At 40.6% G+C, this 22,326-nt stretch overlaps 1 protein-coding gene across 3 annotated transcripts; it reads right to left on the bottom strand.

Annotated features, from left to right (window-relative positions):
• Positions 1 to 396: 396 nt before the first annotated feature.
• On the bottom strand, positions 397 to 10,982 carry LOC144707932 (lysine-specific demethylase JMJ18-like). Of its 3 annotated transcripts, none has more exons than XM_078581210.1 (13): positions 10,853 to 10,982; positions 9,816 to 9,977; positions 9,455 to 9,526; positions 9,308 to 9,385; positions 8,407 to 8,937; positions 8,117 to 8,335; positions 7,387 to 7,548; positions 6,626 to 6,994; positions 5,930 to 6,490; positions 5,751 to 5,844; positions 5,568 to 5,671; positions 1,408 to 1,605; positions 397 to 801 (listed from the first exon to the last, which is right to left on the bottom strand). In XM_078581210.1, exons 2-13 carry the CDS (start codon positions 9,972 to 9,974, stop codon positions 652 to 654), a joined length of 2,697 nt encoding a protein of 898 aa, XP_078437336.1. In that variant the 5' UTR covers positions 9,975 to 9,977; positions 10,853 to 10,982; the 3' UTR covers positions 397 to 651. The 3 variants fall into 3 exon arrangements, with proteins under 3 accessions (XP_078437336.1, XP_078437337.1, XP_078437338.1); XM_078581211.1 differs by lacking the exon at positions 10,853 to 10,982 and adding an exon at positions 10,619 to 10,815; XM_078581212.1 differs by lacking the exon at positions 10,853 to 10,982 and adding an exon at positions 10,581 to 10,815.
• Positions 10,983 to 22,326: the final 11,344 nt, after the last annotated feature.

Raw genomic sequence — 22,326 nt, forward strand, 5'->3', positions numbered from 1 at the left:
CTCATGGAGTTATGGAGGGCCTACTTTTACTTCTCTTACTTTGGTAAAAAACAAAATACATCTATGGCTGGTGGGACCCACAAGTTTTTATTGTAAAATTAAATGATTTAATGGCTTGTGGGGCCCCCGTTAATTCAATTCTTTTTTAATACAAAAAATAAATTCAATATGTTGTCGGGCCCACGCTTAATTCAACTCTTTTTTAGTAAAAATAAAATTCAAGGCTTGTGGGGCCCACGTTCAATTCAATTGCATTGAACTCCTTAAATTCTTCTTTTTTGGAAAAAAGAAATAAGTTAAATGGGACATTGTTAAAATCATTAATTCAAGGGGACAGTCTGTACATGGGAATTAAATCTAAAAATAAAAATTGAGAAAAATGAGACAGATCCGGAATGCAAAAAAAATTGTAAAATAAATAAAAGGATTCAATTTGTTTGTCATAAATCAGTGAGCTAACTAAATTCTCGAACCAAGAAACAGAAGGAAAAAAAATGGTCAGAAGAGGAAAGAATGAGATTTGAAGAGGCTGGCAGTGAAGATGGATCTGGTTTTGAATTTTTTTTTTGGTATGTACACTGGCTTTGAAGTGGCGCATCGGAGGGTCCAGATTCTGCCACGACCCCCCAGTTATTCATCAATCATCCATGATCAGATCCATGCTCCGAACAGCCTTGTCGGATTATCCCCACAAAGTTTTGTTCCGAACGGGTCAACCTTCACAGCCGATTTCAGCTCTCGGTCGATGATCGCCGCCCAATATTTTGCACACAGATGGCGAGGATCCTGCGCTTCGATGGCCTGTCCATGCAGAACACGAGCATCGTAAGATCATTCTCTTTCTCTCTCTATATTTCCACATTTTTTTGTAAAAGAAAGGGATTGATCCCCCGGATTCGGTGATCAACCCAATCTAAACACGTGTTACGAGCATGACTGAACTCATCCCCCTCTTGTCTTTCTAAACCAGTATGCAACAAGACCCTCCACTTTGTGAATGACACCGTCCGTCAAAACTACCCTTCTACTCTCTCTCTCTTCGTTTTTCTACCCATCCATCTCTCAACTATCTTCCCTTATTTATATATCTCAAACTCGATCTCTCTCTCTCTAGCTATCTATACATTTCTATATCTTCATCTTTTTCTATCTACCTCTCCATTTATCTCTCTATATCTCAATCCATCTCTACCTCTCTATATTTTCATTTTGTTTATTCCTTCATCCACTCCTTTCTATATCTACATCTTTCTACCTCTCCATCCATCTCTCTTTCTCCCTCTCAACATTTTCTTTTTTGTTTATCCCTTCATCCATGCCTCGCTATCACTGTATCTTTATCTCTCTCTCTCTCTACCTCAGTATCTCTCAAATAGAGCTGCAAAACAGGGGAAGATGAGATAGTACCTGAATGATGGAGGGGGAACGAAGGCCAAACATTTGGAGGCCATCAAGAAACTCTGGAACTTGGATCAAATAGGGATCCGGCCCTCCAAATTGCGCAAGGAGTTGAATTTTCTGATTCAGCCGATGAAGAACAGCTTGCCAGCATTCGCTCGCTGACGTGTAAATGAAACATTCTGCCGGCCTCTCTTCCACCATAACCTGCGATATAAAAAAGGAAAACCAAGAAACAGATAAGATCCTTTGGATGACTAATTGTAAAGATGGCAAGGGAGCATGCCCAGGCTTGTGGACTCTCTCTCTCTCTCTCTCCCTGTTTTGCTATAAGTACCATGTAAGGACTATTAGGGTTCCTGAAGTATTTTGGTGGTTGTTTAGATCTCCTGAGCTGCATCTGACAGGGTGAAGGTCGCCTTATCTTTTACTTCCCAACCGATCTTCTCTTTTGTAGGATTCCATATGGGGATCCAGTCAGAAACCCATTAAAGTTGCGGATAACGACAAGGAAATGATGAGGAATTGACGAGGCAATGATAGGTTTCTAATCCAGTGATTCATTGACCATGAAAAGTCTGTCGCTATCATCATGACCCATCATCATTTTCCAGAACAAATCTGAATCCTACACAGACATCTGCTCCGCGAAAGACATCAATTTAGGATTCTGTTCCATTTTGGTGGAAGTTAAGGATTTAGGGTACACCCAGTAGTTTCCAGGGTTTGTAGCCCCGCCTTCAATCCTGAGGTCTTTCTGTTGTCAGGATGATGAGGCAATAATGAGCAACTGACAAGACAATGACGAGTTTGTCATCCAGTGATGCATTGATTTTTTTTTGAAGAAAAGAGAGAATATCATTAGTGAACAGTGATCAACCCGAATTTATTTATATTTATATGAACGTGAAATGCATGGTCTGCAAAAAGGTCTAATGGCGTGGAGAGGTTTGGAGATTCCTCCATAGAGCCTTCCATGAAAAAGATGGCACTGTCTACACATAATAGTAGAATACCCGTGGGGAAGCCCGCCGTCTGGAAGCGAATGGCAGCGGTGCAAAGGTGCACCCCTGCTTAACACCCTGTTGGGGGTATATCCAGCCTCCCTCCAATCTTCTATTCACCACCATTAAGAAGGAATGGGACGTAACACATTTCCTAACCCATTGCGCCCACTCCGCTGGATATCCTCTATTCCTCATGGAGGCCCACAGAAAATCCCAATCAAGAGCCTTTAGTCCCATTTTGGAAAATCAACCTTCCACATGAAGCCTTTAGTCCCATTTTGCTTCCAAGCCACTAGAATTTCATCTGAAATCCTTGCACCATCAACTAATTTCCGACCAGGTATAATCCCGGATTGGAAATGTCCCCTATGTGTGTTCATTGTCTCCCACCTGCTGTGCTAAAATAAACCTCCTCCGGCCACCGTCCCTGTCTTTATCTCCCCCATACTTGTTACCATCAGTCCATTTGCTATGAATGTGACCGTGCATTCTGTCGTGTAGATGTCCCTCATGGCTCCTGTGGTACCTGGCCATCAGGAAGTCTCATCTCCTTGGCTACTCTCTTCTGACTCCCTCTAGGCCCGAGTATCATGCCCCGAGCAGGGCCCAGGTTTGCACCATGGTCACCTCCCAGAGGCAGGCGCTTGCTCCAGTTGGTCAACCTTCCATGCATTTCCCAGGTGGCCAACCGTCAGTCCTGCCCTGTTTCTGTCTGCCTTCCAAGCTTCATCATTCGACCTACTGATACGTCCTTGAACGTATCTATGTAATTTGACGATGGAAGATGATCTCGAAACGTTCCTTTGACAAATCTTGAATGTGTAACTGTCTCCAGGATTGTTCGATATGATAGAATCTAGATACGAACCTAGATTAAGGTTCGTATCACATTCTTTCTTCCCCGTATGTGTATATATATAAATATACGGGAGGAAGCCCAACAGTTTGGGCCTAGTTGGGCCGATATAATGTCTTGGCTGACATACCAGGACCCCGTTTGGCAAAACAACAGCCCCGTATCATATCACCTACACTATCTGCTGTCCAGCCTAACCGTTTGGTCTTTCAGGTCTTGTCTCAACTGTCCCTGCCAGCCCTCTGCCGGCCACTGCCTCAACCACTGCTGTGCATCACTCCCAGTCCCCCTCTTTGCGCTACCATTGTCTGTGGTCAGCCGCAGCAACCGCCTTCCACGCCCTCCAACTGCCGCCGTCCACCCTGTCCAGGCCCTTCTGCGTCCATGTCCAACTGCAAACCGCGGACCCTGTGATTGCCTACTGCCACACGACTCACCTATGCTTCTTGGATTGCAGATATTGCACCCTCCACTGATCGCCGTCAGCTGCTGCGACCACCAAGGCCTATCTCCTGCCTCTGTGGCCTCACCCATCTGCAATCTCATTGCCGCCCCACCCTCAACACCACCTTGAACTCCCACAATCTCTTCTCCACCGCTGCCTTGACGTCATCAGTCCCATGGCCTTATCCTTTGTCTCTACGAAAGCATCGCCATAGTGAGGTCCAACATCCGCCCTCTGTGACCTCCCCTTTTGCCTCTGCAAGCTCAACAATTGTCACGGCATCCAAACCATCACGTCGTCACTGTGACCTTGCCCCCACAGCAACCTCTGATTCCTGCCTCCTTGACCTCTTACTGCCGCCAATGAGGATCGTCGATGACTCCCGTGACATTGTTGCTGCTGTCGCGACCTCCTGTTCTCCACCCCGAGCTAGTCACTGCCGCGAGCACAACACCTCCACTGATCGTTAATGACTGCCGCAACTTTACCACCACCATTGTGACCTCCCAGTTGTGATCCGAACATAGTCTCCTCTGCGACCACTCCGCTGTCGCCACAACCTCACTGCCACCACCATGACCTCTCGATCATGATCTTGATGTACCCACAACCTCACAAGTGTAGTCGCCACCGGCCCGCGGCCATGGGCTCACTACTGCCGTGAACTCCCTTGGACCAACCGCTGCCGTTCACAGCTGTACATTCCCATTGGCCCCCTGAGTTCCTACAGTTGCTGCGACCTCGCAATCATGGGAGCAACCTAACCACTGCTGAGGGCTCACCTCTGTCACAACCTCCCTCAGAAACTCACCCCGTGATGTAGAAGAACTCTGCTGCAACAACCCCCCTGCCACTGTTCATTGCCATTCACCGCCACTCGCCACCACTCGCCACCACTCACCTCTATAGGAAAAAGTTCTCTCTTGACCTAGGGTTTGCCACTGCCATGACCTTTCAATTGGTATTGTGACCTAGCTGCGGCTGCGGGCTCAACACCGTGATCTCCAAACCCTCCATCACAACTGCCACCCACCATTGCTGTCCACCACTGCATGTCCCTAATTGCTGACGTGACCTCACGGTCGGGGGCACCACCGAGCCACAGCCACCGGCTCACAGCAGCTGCGAATTCCCTTGCATCTGCCTCGGGACCTCCAAACCCTCCACCCCCAACAGCCACCTGCCACCACTGCCATCCAACACAGTTTGCTGCCAATCATCACCGTCCACCAACCATTGAGTGATTCATCGATGATGACGAGTCTGTCATCATCATCATCACCCATTGTTTTCCAGAACAAATCGGTATCCTTAATCGACATATGTCCCAAAATAAAACTATTTAGAAATTATGTTCCATTTTGGTTTAGGTTTGGGACTTAGGAGTGTAACTTGATAGTTCCAGGGTTTGTAGCCCGATCTCCAATCCTGAGGTGTTTTTGTAGAGCTTTTAAAGCATGTAGCATTTAGTTCAGCGATGATTCAGCCTGACATTTCTACCAATACTTCCAAAGGAGAATTATTTAGCACAATCGATAACACCTAAATCCTGAACTCTTAAACAAAATTGAACTGATAGACCGTGTTCTAGTTTCAAACCCTAAAGAGTGCCACCAAAAAAATATTGGTGACGGGTTCTCTCCTAGAACATTAAGACTCTGCATAATTTTTTCAAGTTAGCTCAAAAGCACCACTGGTGTGGGATCATCATAATATTATGCATCGTGGAAACAGAAAATACTATGTTTTCTCTGAAACCATTCATCTCTCTATTTACAGCGGTAAATATATGAAAAGCCCAAGTAAAATTAGACTGAGCTGATTTAACCAGAAAGAAGAGATGAAAAGTAATGGAATATACCTTGAAGAGAGGGCCTAGGGGGCCGCCATCTAGGACTTCAGATATATAGTTACATAATCTTGTCGGATCATGAGTATCTATGAATTTAATACGACTTCTAAATCCTATAAGACAAAGAATCACCTTATGAATAGGATATATTTCAAAAATAAATAGATAAACTAAATTGGGCAAGAGCAATACCACTGGGAAATATAGCTTGAGAGTCGAACCATCCCTCCGCAGGGACTACAGTTCCAAGGGCAAGCAGCTCGATAGAGTTGACCCCCCAGAGGAGCTGAAGAAAATAATATTACATTAACAATAATTTTTAAGATGATAAATAAATTCTAGATTTAATAAATGAAATAAAAAACATATACATGACTGCTCCGCAACTCATGCCGAGTCGAATCTGAAGGCAGAAATCTTCCATGAAAGCTGTGACTCATCCTTTTTTCCAGCCCGGAAGATGACCTAGCAGACAGCAACAAGTTCATAAAACTGCCCCCTGAAGAAGAGTCCCCACACTGATTCCCAAAATGGCAAGTTCCATAAGTATCTAGAACTGACGGCTTCATCTCTGAATCAGCTAAGAATCTGTTACTTGATTGAGGCAGTAACAATCTGGAATCCCGCCAACCCCACTGGCAGATCGCGGCAACATCCCCTTGCAAAGCTTCCACGAGCAGCGTTAACTCACCCAAGTCATATCGAAAAAGGTAGAATCTCTTCCCCTCTTCACACTCGCAAAGGGATTTGGCATGATTAAGGCAAGAAAATCGGTTAGGGCAGCACTCACAGCAGGCCGCTGAAAGATGCAAGTCATAGAAGCAAGAGAAGCATTCTCTCTCTTTCATTATGTCAAATTGTGTATCCATCCTTCTAGAACTAAAAGACCCAGAAAGACTATCTCTTCTTTCCTTCTCCAACCTTACCCGCTCCTGAAATCACAGTTTCTTCAGTCAGTTGATAAAACATGAAGATTAGTGCATGTTTCAAAAATCGAGGAGAAAATTTCATTACAGGCCATATTATCCAACAAAGCATAACTTAGATACCGAGACAATAGCTGTTACCTTAATCGCACCAGTTAGCACACCATTCTTTCCACAGACGCTTCTCCATCTTGCAATCTCAGAGGTGTTCTTGCCAAGAAAAGAAAACTCCCAAAGAGATCGAGCAGCCTCATGGGCAGCAGACATCAAGAGTTTATCATGAGAGACAGAAGTTTTGCGGCACTGCCTACTGTAAAGCTCTACAGCACACTGGCCATGCGGCAGCCAATCCAATGGTGCCACATTTACTGCCTCAGCGCAGTTGAACCCGCAGTTGAAACCCGCGTGGTACGCCCTGGGAAAGGTTAGAACAAACTCCCCTGATTTCTGAACGACCCGGTATACTGGCACACCTTCTGACTTAAGAACAGAAGGGGATAGCTGAGTAACCTGATAATATAACACCTAGATGAGCCAAACATCAAGGAAAAGTGAGTGAGGAATAAGGCTCATGGGACAGATGACAAACTGAACAGGACGGAATCCAAACCATCATCCATCATCCATTCGGACCTTGGCATGGAAACAGAACAAAAACCTTTACCGGCTCCCATTCTGGCCCTTCCATTATCAAATGCCACTCAATTAATCTACTTTATAATCGCCCTGCCATCCAGTTCGTCATTTGTTCCGTCCAACCACTTGGATGGGAACGTAACGAAACAACAAGCCCTGTAATGGATGACTGAACGGAGGCCATTCCATCTTGTTCTATCCGTCTCAAACATTGTCTGTCGTCTGTCCATGAGCCTTAGTAGGGAAAGAGAGGGAAAAGTTCTTGCCAGCTCATTCAATAGGAAAGGCTGCTGCTCAAACAGTTCAGGCAGATGCTTTTTCATGGCCTCTTCCAATCTCAATGCATCGCTTGCTGGGACGCCATACCACAATTTTGGATCACCGAAATGCATGTAGTTAAGAGAGTATAGGTGGTGGTCTTCGACATGCTATTGGCACAAGCAAGAAAAAGCGATAGTCAAATGATAAAACCATTTTTTTGAAAAAATACATAAACAGCGATATTGCCCAAGGAACAGAAAGTTTCTTCTCTGCAGAGTATTTCATTAACATGCTCTTGATTCTATTCACTAAGATGATAATTGCCGATAAACAACTCCACAGAAGCAAAACATGGTGAATAGGAAGCAGATCTTGTTAACGTTGGATCATCCATCCATGTCAGACACAGTTGATGTGATGCCAAGATTGGCATTTACAACATTGATGGTTGATAATGGCATTGAGTTTGATGGGGTAATACAGGCAGTTGACGTTGATGAGACAAGATCCTCAAAAACCGTCAACCACCATATCTGACGTTGATGATGATGGAAACGGAAAATATTTTACTCCCATGGATGGCTGAAACTTAAGATAATGGCAACGTTTCTGACAGTTGACACCATCAACATTGTGTCATGAACGTCCACTATCAATGTCAATGGAGTGTACCCAACAGAATTTAATGAACCCTAATAAAAATAACCAAAGATAATGATCGCAGTAAGAAATTACCCAACAGAAGGATGAGAAACACATCCCAATGTACAGCCAGGGTACTAAAACGCCGGAGATATCTTCACTTTCAAAGGAAAGGATGGAGCCAGGAAGGCGTGGAAAGTTATTTAAATTCCAGCCTGATTGTAGATAGATATCTGAGTCAATTCTAGAAGATGCACTTTTTACAAACCCACTACCAAACACTCCAGTCTCCAAGTCTGCACCATAATGAACCTGTAGAAAATGAAATATAAGATATCAACAAAAGGGATCAAAACGAAAATAATGAGAAACAAAGATATCACCTCAACGTCCTTGGCTGACTTTTCCACTATTCTCCAGTATTCACCTTCAATGTCTTCAACCAAAGGCTTCTGCATCTGAAACTCGGAAGCACAGTTGGAGGTTGCCTTTTCAGCGGCAACTGTTCCATGAAAATACCTCTCTTTAAATCTGTTTGCATACTTTTCAAACTCTTCTAAGGTGAAATCAGAGCCAGTTTGAAACCCAAACTTCTCCTCTGAGTCTGAGGTGTCGCAATCGTTGCGCTCTGGGGAATCAGACAGAGCACGCCTTCGGTTCATACCAAATCGAAGTCCCCGTCTTCGCTTCCGTTTCCTGAGACAACAGTTCCTGGCCTTTTTCTTTGTTGGATCTCGATTCTGAAGCTTATTAACAAGCTGGACTCGAGTGGTGAATTTGGCAGATTGCCATATACTGTCTTGTTTCAAGGGGCAAGGAGGTTTCCAAGAAGGAGGGGGGACAATGCGGCAAATGCCGTATTTTTCTCCTATTGCGCGTATGTGGTTGATGTAACCAAGGGTGTCTTTGAATTCCTGGAAGACATAAATTGGGCACCAAATTAATAATTTGAATGTTTGGGCAATAGTGTATGGCATCTGACACAGTCATATAAAGAATTATAACCATAATTCAGAATTAGAAACATGAAATTGATCTAGTATAAGTAGAAATGAATAACAAGACCAGATAATAAAATCTGAAAACCATCATCTGATGTATTGGAAATATAAGAGAAAATTGAAGCAATGTAAATTTAAAGATGGGTGAGAAAATTTGGAGATCTCCCAAGGAAAGCAAAGTATAAAAGCAATACTTCGGCCGAGCATACATCCGATTTAGTCCAATGGGGGGACCAAGCTGATTGTTCAAAGAAGTGTGCATAAGAAGCAGGAAGAAGGGTACCTCCTCGCTGGGATAGAACACGGGAGCATCATCAATAACAGGTCTACAAGCTTCTTCCGGACTCCACCTCGGAGATCTCTGTTCATAAATATCAACACAAATAATTAAAATCAGTTCCAAAGTAACATTTTTCTGCATCATCTGTACCTTTAGACGTGGAGATGACCCGGAAAGCTTATTTGCATCTTTGATCTTCGGAGGACTTCTGAATTCCTGTTCCTGCAAACCGCATAAAAACCCAGAATAAAGAAAAGAAAAGTTAATTTGATCGTTTCTTTTAGTGGCCAGATTTTTTGCGCCCATTGGACTAGTACTATTTCATTCATTCTACTGAGTACCTTCTGACAGAATTGAGAAATTCTTTGGCTCTAACCTTTATTATTATCTTACTAATATCGTAAATATACCATTTAGACGGAATGATTTTACCTATTATTACTAAAAACCTGAGGAAACCACACATGGAATAGCCAGGAAAATGATTAAGAAAACAAACTGATGATAAGACCTTAGTAGATGGTTCATTGTCGGAGTCATCTTCAGAGCTAATCTCGTACATGCGGTAAGGTACATCAGTCTTCCGTCGGAGGGATCGCCTTGTTCCGCCATCATTACAGTTTCTTTGATCAATATCCAATGATGTCGGTAGCATCATGCTTGACTCCATAGACTACCAACAAAGAAGCGACGATCAAAGTCATCGTGAATGAATAGACTACTAATCAAGAAAATCCAAAGTTATATAAATCTTGTAAAAAAAAGTTCTGACCGCACAAAAGGTAAATCAGATGATAATTCCATGACACCAAAGCAGACAAACTTTATAACTCGCCACACGAATCAAGTCAATCAGTTCAGTTCCTCGTGAATGCAGAACAACCAAAGATCCCAGAAAGCATTTGCGAAAGAAATGATAAGAGGCAGACAATTTCCAAAACCATTAATTTGCACTAACTGGATCTCCCAGAAGGAATCAAACTCCATTGAATAAACTCAAATCCCAATACAGAACCGAAATCATCGCAAAATTTTGTTTACAAATTTAATGACAACAAGACAAGTTGTAGGCCAGAAAGAAATCCCGATGCTAAAAAAAAAAACACAAGAGAAACAATTCCGTTGATAATTTCAAAGCAAACTGGAAGCAAAACCTCGCAAATAAACGCAACTAAAAATAAAAAAAAGCAGAGTAAATAAATCTTGGCGCAAAGAACCATAATTCACCAGAACATCCAAAAACAAAAAAGAACGCAACCCTAAAATTGTCACCCACCCACAGATCAAACCCATCCAAGAAAGAAGGAATCTAACATTATTACGAGATTTCCCAGTATACCCAGCACAGAAACCCTAGCAAAATTCCCTCCTTCGAGAAGACTGCTGCACTTCTCTCCCACCCATCCCTCTATTTCTCCACGAATTAGGTCAAGGGTTGGGTCGTGTTCTGGCCGGAATAGAACAACAACCATCCCCACTTTGTACGCGCCATTAATCTACCGAATTCTACGGAAAATTTTTCGAAAAAATCGAATCGATTCGACTTACATCAGCCGCCTCCTCCCCGCATCGCCACTTCTCAACTTCGATCTCTCATCAAAGTCAACCTCTCCAGTGGCCGCTCTTCCCCATCCTTCATCCCCGGGACGCTGATCTGACCGTCCGATCCTCATCGCTGCCTTTCTCGCTTTATCCCCTAAACTACCCTTCATTTTCTTAATATTCACGATTTTATATTCGAGTATCACGATTAGTATTCGCCCAATGGAAAGCTGCCACGTGTCATTATTGCCAGAAATACTACCTCAATTACAAAGTTTATATATATATTAGTTAGATATAAGAGAAAGATTTCTGCCATGTAGCCTTCAAATCCTCCAAGCCATTATCCTACTGAAATATAATTCTCCAAAAAACAATTTAAGCAATTTGAGTTAACTTTCGAGGTTTGTCAAAATAAAATTTGAAATTCCCGATTCTGAGAGGGAAGAGACAAAAGAAAGAGAAACATGGAAAAGAAAGAGGAAAATGAACGTATAACAGTATCAGAAACTTAGGATAGCATTATATTTGGTCAAGCAATAAGAAGAATGCGTGTGTTGTGGCCAATGCTGAGTAAGTAGCCTGATCTATCAGAGTGCCTTGATAATATATTGTGCTCGACCTCTCGCCTAACTACTATACCCTATACGCACATACACGATGATATCTAATGATGGCACGAGGAGCGCTTAAACTCCACGTGTCACCACCTCTGCAGGACACGAGCAGGCTATGTGCGTCTGTGGCCTTCTCCGAGAGTTGCACTGGTATCACCTTTTTATCTTTTTATTTTGTGCATCATGGGCGAGGGCGAGTAGGGTCCGGGTGTGATTCGGACATTTACACTCGCCTACTCCTATTAATGCTTATAAACACTCCACTTAATAAATAAAACCTCCCTGGGTGACGTTTAGGGCACGGGTGAATCGGTCTATGGGCACAACCCTTGGGTTGGCAGTACCTAGCACCGTGTTTATTACCAAAGAAAAAAAGTGCATGGATAATAGAGATGGTTTCGCAGTGCAACAAAGATGTACATGCCCAGATCCCCTTGTTTGTGCATTGATTATTATTACTATAATTTTTTAATGAATAATTTTAATTTTTTTTTGTTTTTTTTAAATAAAAAAAACAAAAAATAATTTTTCTTTTAATTTTTTTTTGTATAGTATATTTGTGTATAACATTTGTAAGAATTTGGTTCTTTAAAATCTTGGTATTAATTAATAGCTTATATGAAATAAATTGAACTTTCTTATTACTGAATGTGGTGTCCTTTTCCTTCCCAAAACTTGTATGGGTGCGTTATATGGAGAGGGGATTCAGACAGATCCTTCAAATGTTTGATCAAATCAGGCTTTCGAACGATTGAATCCGAACACTGATCTGTCCAGTTCAGATTCGTTCTGAACCCAATCTGGGCATTGGGTTCGGATGGGATTATTTGAACAAGATGGCTCTTTCTTCCTCCTCTTCTAGCTCCTTCCTCTTCTTCTTCCTCTTCTAGCTCCTTCTTCCTCTTCTTCTTCTAACGATCGCTAGTGGTGGCCAGTGGCGGCCAGTGACCCATTGGCTGCCAGCGACCACCACCAGCCGCCAACAGCGGCCAGTGACTACCAACAATGCCAGCGACCGCCAGCGGCGCCAGCAGCCGCAAGCGCCCGCCGCCAGCAACTGCTAGCGCGTCCTCGGTGAGTCACTGGCCATCTGTTTGAACTTGTTCGAACTGTTCAAACAAATGGTCAATCGAACACGAACAAACCAAACTATTCGTTCAAAACTTTTCTTCGAACACGAACAAAGGCTCTGTTCAATCGAAAGATTCGAACATATCGGTTCAAATCAGTATTTGTTTGTTCGAATCTTTCGAGCAAGAGTCGAACGATCCCATCCGATCTCCGATCCCTAGTGCGTTATAATTTACACCAAGATCCCCACCATATCTCTCTTTACAGATAAGTTCATTATTTAGAGTACTGGTGTGAAAGTCCAACGATAGAGAGAGTTACGGAATTGTGTTAGAGTTAAAATAAGAGAGAAATGAGAGAGAGGCATCCATTGAGATAGACAAGCAAAGAGAGAGAGAGAGATAGAAAGAGAGAGATGAGCAAGATAAAGATGAGCAACGATAGAGTGAGATAAGAGAAAGAGATGAGCAGCGAGAGGGAGAGAGAAATGATCAATGATAGAGAGAGAGAGATGAGGAACCATAGAGAGAGATAAGAGAGAGAGATGCGGGATGAGAGAGAGATGAGCAATGATGGAGAGAGACACTAGAGACAGATGAGTGGAGAGAGAGAGTTATGAGCAACGATGGAGAGAAATAAGAGAGAGAGATGAGCGACGAGTGAGAAAGAGTAAGAGAGATGATTATGAGCAAGAATAGAGAGAGAGATGAGCGACGAGAGAGAGAGAGAAAGAGAGAGAGTTATGAGCGACGATGGAGAGAGATAAGAGAGAGATATGAATGACGAGAGAGAAAGAGTAAGAGAGAGAGAGAGTTACTAGCAACAATAGAGAGAGATGAGCGGCGAGAGAGAAAGAGTAAGAGAGAGTTATGAGCAACGATAGAGAGAGAGATGAGTGACGAGAGAGTTATGATCAATGATGGAGAGAGATAAGAGAGAGATGAGCGATGGGAAAGAGTAAGAGAGAGAGAGAGAGAGTTATGAGCAACAATAGAGAGATGAGCGACGAGAGAGAAAGAGTAAGAGAAAGAGAGTTACTAGCAACGATAGAGAGAGGGATGAGCGACAAGAGAGAAAGAGTAAGAGAAAGAGAGTTATGAGCAACGATGGAGAGAGATAAGAGAGAGATATGAACGACGAGAGAGAAAGAGTAAGAGAGAGAGAGAGTTACTAGCAACGATAGAGAGAGAGATGAACGACGAGAGAGAAAGAGTAAGAGAGAGAGTTATGAGCAATGGTAGAGAGAGTTATGAGCAACGATAGAGACAGAGAGATGATCGAAAGAGGGAGAGAGAGTAAGAGAGAGAGTTATATATAGAGAGATGAGTGATGAGAGAGAAAGAGTAGAGAGAGAGAGTTATGAGCAACGATAGAGAGATGAGCGACGAGAGAGAACAACAGTGGAACAACAGGGGAAACACCCCCCCCAGATTTCCTTTTCTTTTATTTTAATAGTTTTGATTTTTTTTTCTTGTAATTCCAAACGTCCCCATGGAGAAGGCTATAAAAGCCCCCTCCCTGGACATAAACATTGGTGAAATATGAATAGAGAAAATCTTCATTTTCACCCTGTGGGCTTCGCCGCCACCGCGCTGTCGTGAGGCCGCCACGCCCATGCCGCTAAGCTCTCCTCTCATTTGCGATGAGCTGTTGTCATCGTTGGCCTCGTTTCCACCGTTTGTGATCTGTTGACCTTGTCATCACAGTCTCCACCATCGCTGTCCGCCATCGTCCTGCATCAGTAAGAAAGAGAGAGAGTTACGAGCAAAGAGAGAGAGAGAGATGAGCGACGAGAGAGAAAGAGTAAGAGAGAGAGAGAGAGTTATGAGCAATGATAGGGAGAGAGAGATGAGCGACGAGAGAGAAAGAGTAAGAGAGATGTTATGAGCAGCGATCGAGAGATATGAGCGACGAGAGAGAAAGAGTAAGAGAGAGAGTTATGAGCAACGATCGAGAGATATGAACGACGAGAGAGAAAGAGTAAGAGAGAGAGAGTTATGAGCAATGATCGAGAGATATGAGCGACGAGAGAGAAAGAGTAAGAGGGAGTTATGAGCAACGATAGAGAGAGATGAGTGACGAGAGAGAAAGAGTAAGAGAGAGAGAGAGTCACTAGCAACGATAGAGAGAGAGATGAGCGATGAGAGAGAAAGAGTAAGAGAGAGAGAGTTACTAGCAACGATAGAGAGAGAGATGAACGACGAGAGAGAAAGAGTAAGAGAGAGAGAGTTACTAGCAACGATAGAGAGAGAGATGAGCGACGAGAGAGAAAGAGTAAGAGAGAGAGTTACTAGCAACGATAGAGAGAGATGAGATGAGAGAGAAAGAGTAAGAGAGAGAGAGTTATGAACAATGATAGAGAGAGAGATGAGCGACGAGAGAAAGAGTAAGAGAGAGAGAGAGAGTTATGAGCAGCGATAGAGAGAGATGAGCGACGACAGAGATGAGCAACTAGAGAGAGAGACAGTATACGAAGAGAAAGAAACCGAAAAAGACAGTCTGTTATGACCGCTATCGGGTCGGCCAGATCGATCAACTGGTCGGATGGGTGGTCGATCGATCGATGAGATCGATTTCCAGAACGCTACTCGGTAGTGGATAACAAGGTATAAGAGTACTAAAGGTTGCCATTATGTGTGCAATTTGTAATTTTTTTTAATGCTGCAAATAATCTGGGAATTAATGTCCTTGACAGGTTGCTCTCTCTTTGTATTATATCGCCCCAATTTAGTAGGATTCAGGCCCCTAGAAGCCCTGTCCTATTTCTACGTACTCCTATGGTTGCCTGAAATATAATTTCCTATGTGCTCTCTTTCTCTCTCTCTTCCTCTACCCTCGCGTGCACACACTCTCTCTTGTCCCCCTCTCTCTCTCACACACATGCTCTCCTCCCTTGGCAAGTGCACACACTCTATCTCTCTTCTCTTCCATCCCCTCTCACTGAACACACACTTTGTCTTGTTCTTTCTCTCTCTATCAATCACCCACCCCCCCCCCCACACACACTCTCTCTCTCCTGTTTGTGGCCCTCTGTGTCATTCATACACACATACATTTTGTCTCTCTCTATCTCTACTATTGTGCCCCTTCTCTCTCTCTGTTATTCACACAAGCACATACATTCTCTCATGTTTATGGCTCTCTCTCTCTCTATGACACACACACACTATCTCTCCTATATGTGGATCTCTGTCTATTACTCACTCACGTAGTTTCCCTCTATGTTACTCATTCGCACAAGCACATACCCAGCACACACTCTCCCCCTCTATCACTCACACACTCTCTCTATCTCTATCATGTTCTCTCTTGTTTGGTTTTCAGGTTGGATCTAGTATGTGGGCTAACACACATAATGGTAAATCAGCTGCTATTAGAGAGTTAAAAATCCCATTTAAAATGATTCTATAAACTGTGGGATTAAGTGATTGTTCGTCGGGGTATTGGTGCGAACATGTGTCAAAACTGAGTCAGTTGAAAACATTGTGCTGTGTAATATTTTTTAATATCAGAAACCCCAAGTGGGTTCTAATTAAAGGGTCCCTAGACCTGACAGTTTGTGAGAGCCTTAAGCTCCAGTATGCATAGATAAATAAATCTCTACTATGAAGGTCCAGAATATCTAATCACTCTCCAAGCAACATGATGGATGCATGTCTTCTTTTATGTTAGAGCCACATACTATTTTTGAATGGCATGTCATTACTTCAAAATATAATTCAATGAGAGATCACGAGAATGGTGAATGTTTCTTCTACAATAGTTTTTTTTCTGCGTCGATGATTTCCGCATTCATAGTAGCAATGTGAACATTTCTCATGTTGATGATGCCTTCTTTTTTTCATCATGATAGCCCTCAGGTAATGACAAAATGGAGATACAGGTTGTTTTATTGAACTTTTTTTCCATACCCTACTCGATGTGATTTCCCCACCCTTGATGAAAACAATCATATGACAGTGATAGAGGTGAAACTTCATGGGTGTAAATGTAGTGGAGACATGTTGAATTGCATGAGAAGGTGATAGCTCCAGATTCAGGAGACACTTTTTGAAAAATATCCATCCCTTTTTTATAAATGAGGATTTATGGTATCCTCTCACATGTGGTTACATAATCTTAAATTAAAGAAATAAAAATGGTAACTTAACATGACTACTCCAACCAGGGATATCAGTGCCTATTAATTTAAGTGGCTAAGTAATAACCTAAGAGTGGGTAGGGGGTGTTGAATTAGGTTCTCTATCTATATATATATTTAATTAACCAAGGAATTTTCTACCTAAGAAATAAGGTAGAGGAAATAGGAGACACAATTTTTTTTTAGATAACTTAGCCTAATCTTTAATGATGTTCGGGGGTATCCATCCTAAGGTGATGATGTGCCCTAACCATGTTTGTGTGAATGTCCCTCAAGAAAATCACTTGGAAATAAGGCTGAAGAAGGATACCAAAAAAAAAGAAATGGTCGATGAAGCTTTGTCGTCCTCAACCCCCAAAGGCTTCCACGGAATAATGTTGCTTAATCTACTTCAACTTGCCCCTAAAGCCTTCTTCTTATGGCCCCCAGAGCCTTAACCTGAGTGACCACAAAGATCTATGATGACATCAAATATGTAGTGATAAATATTTGTTTTAATGATTTATCTCACTATTTATATCAATAATATGCAAAAAATGATCACTTATTCATGTTGAAAACGAAATTAACACTCAGTTTTGTAATTGGTCCTAACTAATGGGGTTTAACTAATTATGAACTAACCCCACTTGATTCCCTTAAATCAAGTGTTTTATTTTTATCATGATTTCCTTGGAGCTTCATTTATAACAGGATTTAGGTAACTGGAATATTAATGGTGGAGAAGAGAGGACCTAAAGCACAATGAACCCGCTTAAGCCCAATCCATGTCCCAGAAGGAGCTTAAGCCTAGTCAAAGGAGAGACCTATTTTTAAGAAGAAATTCAAGTGGGTGGTTTCTGTTTATTTCCTATAAAGGGGGGCACGAAATTTAGTGGCCAGATTGAGAAATCCTGGACACACATTCTAGGTTTGTCTCATTGAGAATCTAGGATCCTTATTTATACCCCTTTTCTCCCACATTGTAATGATCCATGAATTTCTGTCCCACATGATATTTTGGCAGCCTTGACTCCAGCAGTGTTTCTTGGATCCACTCTATTTGAATGTCAGGTTGAGTGAAGAAGGAAATCAGATCATCAGGTTTGGAGGAAACTCAAGAAGAATGCATCGTTGGCCCAAAAGGGAGTGACACCAAAGGTCTGTGCATTCTCAGAAGTTCCCGCCAAGACCCTGGGCTTTCCAATGCCACAAACGATGCTAAAAAATTCATCCTACAGCTCAAGTAATTGCATTTTTACTGAACTGAAAAAACTAGAGATCCGTCACACATTTTTTGGCGCCGACACGTCAAGTCCGGATTGGTCTTCTGGAAACCCTGGCAGCCTCTGCTATAAAACATACTGCAAGCTATTTTTAGTAGTTATTATTTGCTTTATTGATATTAAAAGATTGAAATAAAGTTTAGCTTTGAAGTTATTCTCAACATTATTTATTTTTCTTCATTGCATTTGCTTAAAAACTATTCCCTCTCTTAGAGTAATTTTTATTTTTATCTAAAAAAACTATTAATATATAATCACATGGAAAAATATTCTAATTGATTTCCGGCTCTCTGTGGTTCGACCCGTTCTCAAATCTATACTGATTAAGGAAACATTACAAATTTTTTATTTAATCCAAGAATTAACAACAACTTATACTATTTTTTTGGGTTATCAATCTAGCAAGAACAATATTGTTCTAAACAATATCTTCTCCTCAACCACATTTAATATGACAACTCCTTAAATAGTATTCAAGACATGGACCAATTTCATGTATTTCAACAGGAATATTTTTAGATCAGAAATTTATTAATCCAGAGATAAAAATTCATAGATGTAATTATGACTTCCTGTAGTAATACCTCCCTTTTGTGGTCGTTCTTTCTTCAAGTCCTCTTCTCCTCCACGTTTTTCTTTCGATGAAATTCCTTAATGTGCTTATGACCTTTGGTGCTAAAAACTAAATATATTTTTTATTTCTCCACCAAATACAATGATTTAACGTGGAAAATTAGATAAATCTCTAGAGATCAATGTTTCCACATTCTTAGTTTACCGCTCGATTCCTCTGTGTCCAACTTCAAATCCCTGTAAATATTTAAAAACTCACCTGTATGATGCAATTCAAAGTTCTTTGGTTTTTTATGGATGTTAGGAACTATTCATATGTTGAACAAAATATCAAAATCAGAATAAAAGTTATGCTAAAGATTGTAAACTTATCATAAGATCAAGGATGTACAAATTTTGGAGGCCAGCCTTTTTTCCTTTGAATCTTGAAACATCCTGCACAAAATACCCTGATTATTAACAAATTATCTCTTCAAAGAATGCAAAAAAACTTCTTGAAAATTGTTCCATGGGTTTAAAAATCTTTCTAGCTTTTGGATTGTCATTTCAAAGCGCAAGGAGAAGGGAGTTTGAAATTAGGGCTCAAAATTATATTTATGTACTAAGAATTTTGAAAAGGCATAATGGTAATTTGTCAACAGTCCTGCAGTCATATGTATTATTATGATTACACAATATAAACCAGTAATCATTTTATTTCAAATTTTGATTTTTACTATTTAGCCATAAGTTCAAAATATTTTTCGAGTGTTAAGAGAAAAAATTAGCCGTTATGCCAAGGATTTCAGGTTTAAAATAATCTGAAACTTTTAGGTATATTTAGTAATCAAGATATCAACATTTGATAGTAATATCTACATGTAATTAATTTTCATTAAGTCATTAGTAAATTGAGCCTTAAATACTCGAAGGTAGTAATTAGGAATTTAAATAAGTTATTAAACAAATGAAATGGAGTCAAATTCAGAGAAATATTTGAACAGTGTTAGAAAATATGTTATCTTCATGTCATAGCAAATATAAGCCCTAAATACATATTTTGATTTGTTCACCGTATGGTCAAACTAAGTTGCATTTTAATATAACTAAGGCTACTATTTTATCTCACTTACAATTAGTCAACTAGACTGAGGACCTATTATGATTTTATCACAACTCTTATTGAGGCATGCATTACTTTGAAAATTCATCAAAACACATCGAAACATTCATTAAAGTATTATACTGAAATTCCCTTAAAGCTTAATCTTCAGCGCGTAATGGTCCAATTTTTCTGGAGAGGGTCTAATGAGTTGAACGTTTTCTTAAATTGGCCAATCCAACCTCAACCCCTAAGCAATGAACAAGCATATGACCCAAGAGGCCAAGAGTCCGCAAGGGCTACATATGCATTAAATGGCCCAAAAAGTCAAGATAATGGATTAGGCATCCCAGTATGATTCGATTAATTATTTTGGAAAATTGAAAATTATTAAATTAATTTTATCTTGGCAGGTTTTTTAATTTTGTATTTTATAACTCAATTCAACTATGTAAAATTTGAGCCTGCATTTTCTGGTTGATGAATTCTATTTTTATGAATATAAATTGGTGAATGTAAAATATCATGTTCATCTTATCCATATAAATGAATATCTATTTTAAGATTTTGTTGTTCATCATATGCATAAAGATAGTTGTTGACCCAAAGGAAAATAAGTACTTGGCGGAATGTATTGCAAAACTGGTTAATCAAATTTTGGTATTGGTTTGATACTCTTTTTATAATTAAATTAACCCGTTTAAAAATCAACCACTATTAATGAAATCATCTAAATACCAAGATGACTATATACTATTATTTATGCGAGTAATTGTTATCCCAAAGAAAAATGCGTGTTTGCCAAATAAAAGTTAAATCAGTGTTAGTGAATTTGAAAATTATTATTAGGTTGTAATTAAAAACTTTGATTGGCTCAAAGGAAGAGTCATTGATTGCATCTTTTTGTTGTTTAACCTGTACGATTTCACCAAGAGGATCACTTAAGTCAATATATCATCTAAAGATAAAATTGACGTAGAAATGTCTCTTGAGATGGCAAATGAAATTATATGAATGATGCCTAATTTTTAATCCTAGCTTATCAGAGTGTTTTATTCTTTTCTTTGGCTTAGTTTTAGTTTCAAACATCTGCATGAATGTAAATTCCATTCTAATCCTCAATGAATCAAGTTTTAATAAATGAAAGTAACTTGTGACACTTTATCTTGGTTCTATGGTACTTGACTATGCATTCAGAAATGTTGAATCAAAATAAATCAAAGAATCATCCTCCATTGAAAAAAAAAGAGTATCTACGATTTGCAAATTTCACACCCATGTATCGATCTCACTTTTAGAAGAAACCTAAACCATATCAGACCAGTCTTGGTCTAGTTAAGGACCATTATTCATCTGGTCAAGTTGACTAGTTTTTGTCTAAGTGGAAGTTGCTAAGTCAAAGTCATAGTTTTAAAAGAATTTAAGAACTAAATATTATTATTTAAAAGGTGAAGTTAGAATTTTTCTTATGTAACCAATTGAATACCAGATTATATATCGATGTAAAGGAATATATTTTTTAAAAAATTGAAGTCAATCCTGGATAACAAAATTTACGTCTACTATAGAGTTCACCAAACTTGGTTTCCATTTCAAGCTGATCACATATCTCTAGTTGGAGAAAAAATAATATATTATTGTGCAATGTAAGAGCATAAGAGACAAGATCAAGTTAGAGAGGAGAGAGAGATATGCATAGAGGGAGATAATGGGAGGGAAAGAAAGATAGATTGATAGAGGGAGATAATGGGAGGGAAAGAAAGATAGATTGATAGAGGGAGATAATGGGAGGGAAAGAAAGATAGATTGATAGAGGGAGATAATGGGGGAGAAAGAAATAGAGATTGATAGAGGGAGATAATGGGAGGGAAAGAAAGAGAGATTGATAGAGGGAGATAATGGGGGAGAAAGAAATAGAGATTGATAGAGGGAGATAATGGGAGGGAAAGAACGAGAGATTGATAGAGGGAGAGAGTAAGAAGGAAACATATAGATTTATCAAGGGGAAGAGATTTAGAGGGAAAAATATAGAATTGGAGAGAGCGAGATGGAAGGAGAGAGAAATTGAGTGGGAGAGGGGGGAGAGTGATAGAAAGCTCGATAGAGGGAAAGAGTGAATAGGGAAAGAGCAAGAGAGAGAGAGATTGAGAGAGGAGGATCAAAGGTGAGAATGGGAGGGAAAGATAGAGTTAGAGAAGGGGTGATAAAGAAAGGGAAAGAGTGTGCGTGTGAAAGAGATAGAACAAAAGAGTGAGAAAAAGAGTGGGAGTAGAAAAAGAGACAATAGAGTAAGAGTTAGAGTGAGAGAGATAGAGTGAGAGGGAGGAAGGGAGAGAGGATAGCACCCATAGTTTAGCCTTAGTGTCTCCACACTAATGTCTATGGGATTGACCATACTCATCTTATATGTGGGACTAGACAACGCTATTCTGTATGGATATTTTGATGCCCTTCTCGATTATCTTTTGAATAGGAATATTTACAACGCATTCTTAAAGACTAGTGATCATCATATTCTGATCTCTTCATAATTCATTAACCATATTATCAGATAGATTAATTAATATCAGATCAATTTAACTCAATCTATAGGTCGAGTCTCCTAGCCGTGAGGTGCCAAGCTACATCTCGTGCTCTAGAAGATACAACGGAGAGTGTGTTGACTCACTCATGGAACCGGCCTATAAGCAGTTACTATGTACTTATAATCCCTCATCCACTTGATGCTCCGA

The sequence above is a fragment of the Wolffia australiana genome, chromosome 9 (assembly GCF_029677425.1).
Source record: "Wolffia australiana isolate 7733 chromosome 9, ASM2967742v1".
Taxonomy (NCBI): Eukaryota; Viridiplantae; Streptophyta; class Magnoliopsida; order Alismatales; family Araceae; genus Wolffia; species Wolffia australiana.

Bases quoted from the DNA above. Each gene is read 5' to 3' on its own strand.
- LOC144707932 (XM_078581210.1), bottom strand. From the start codon at position 9,974: ATGGAGTCAAGCATGATGCTACCGACATCATTGGATATTGATCAAAGA. The intron at 8,938-9,307 runs GTACCCTTCTTC...TATGTCTTCCAG, and splicing joins TGTTCTATCCCAGCGAGGAG to GAATTCAAAGACACCCTTGG. The intron at 5,845-5,929 runs GTATATGTTTTT...TATTTTCTTCAG, and splicing joins ATGAGTTGCGGAGCAGTCAT to CTCCTCTGGGGGGTCAACTC.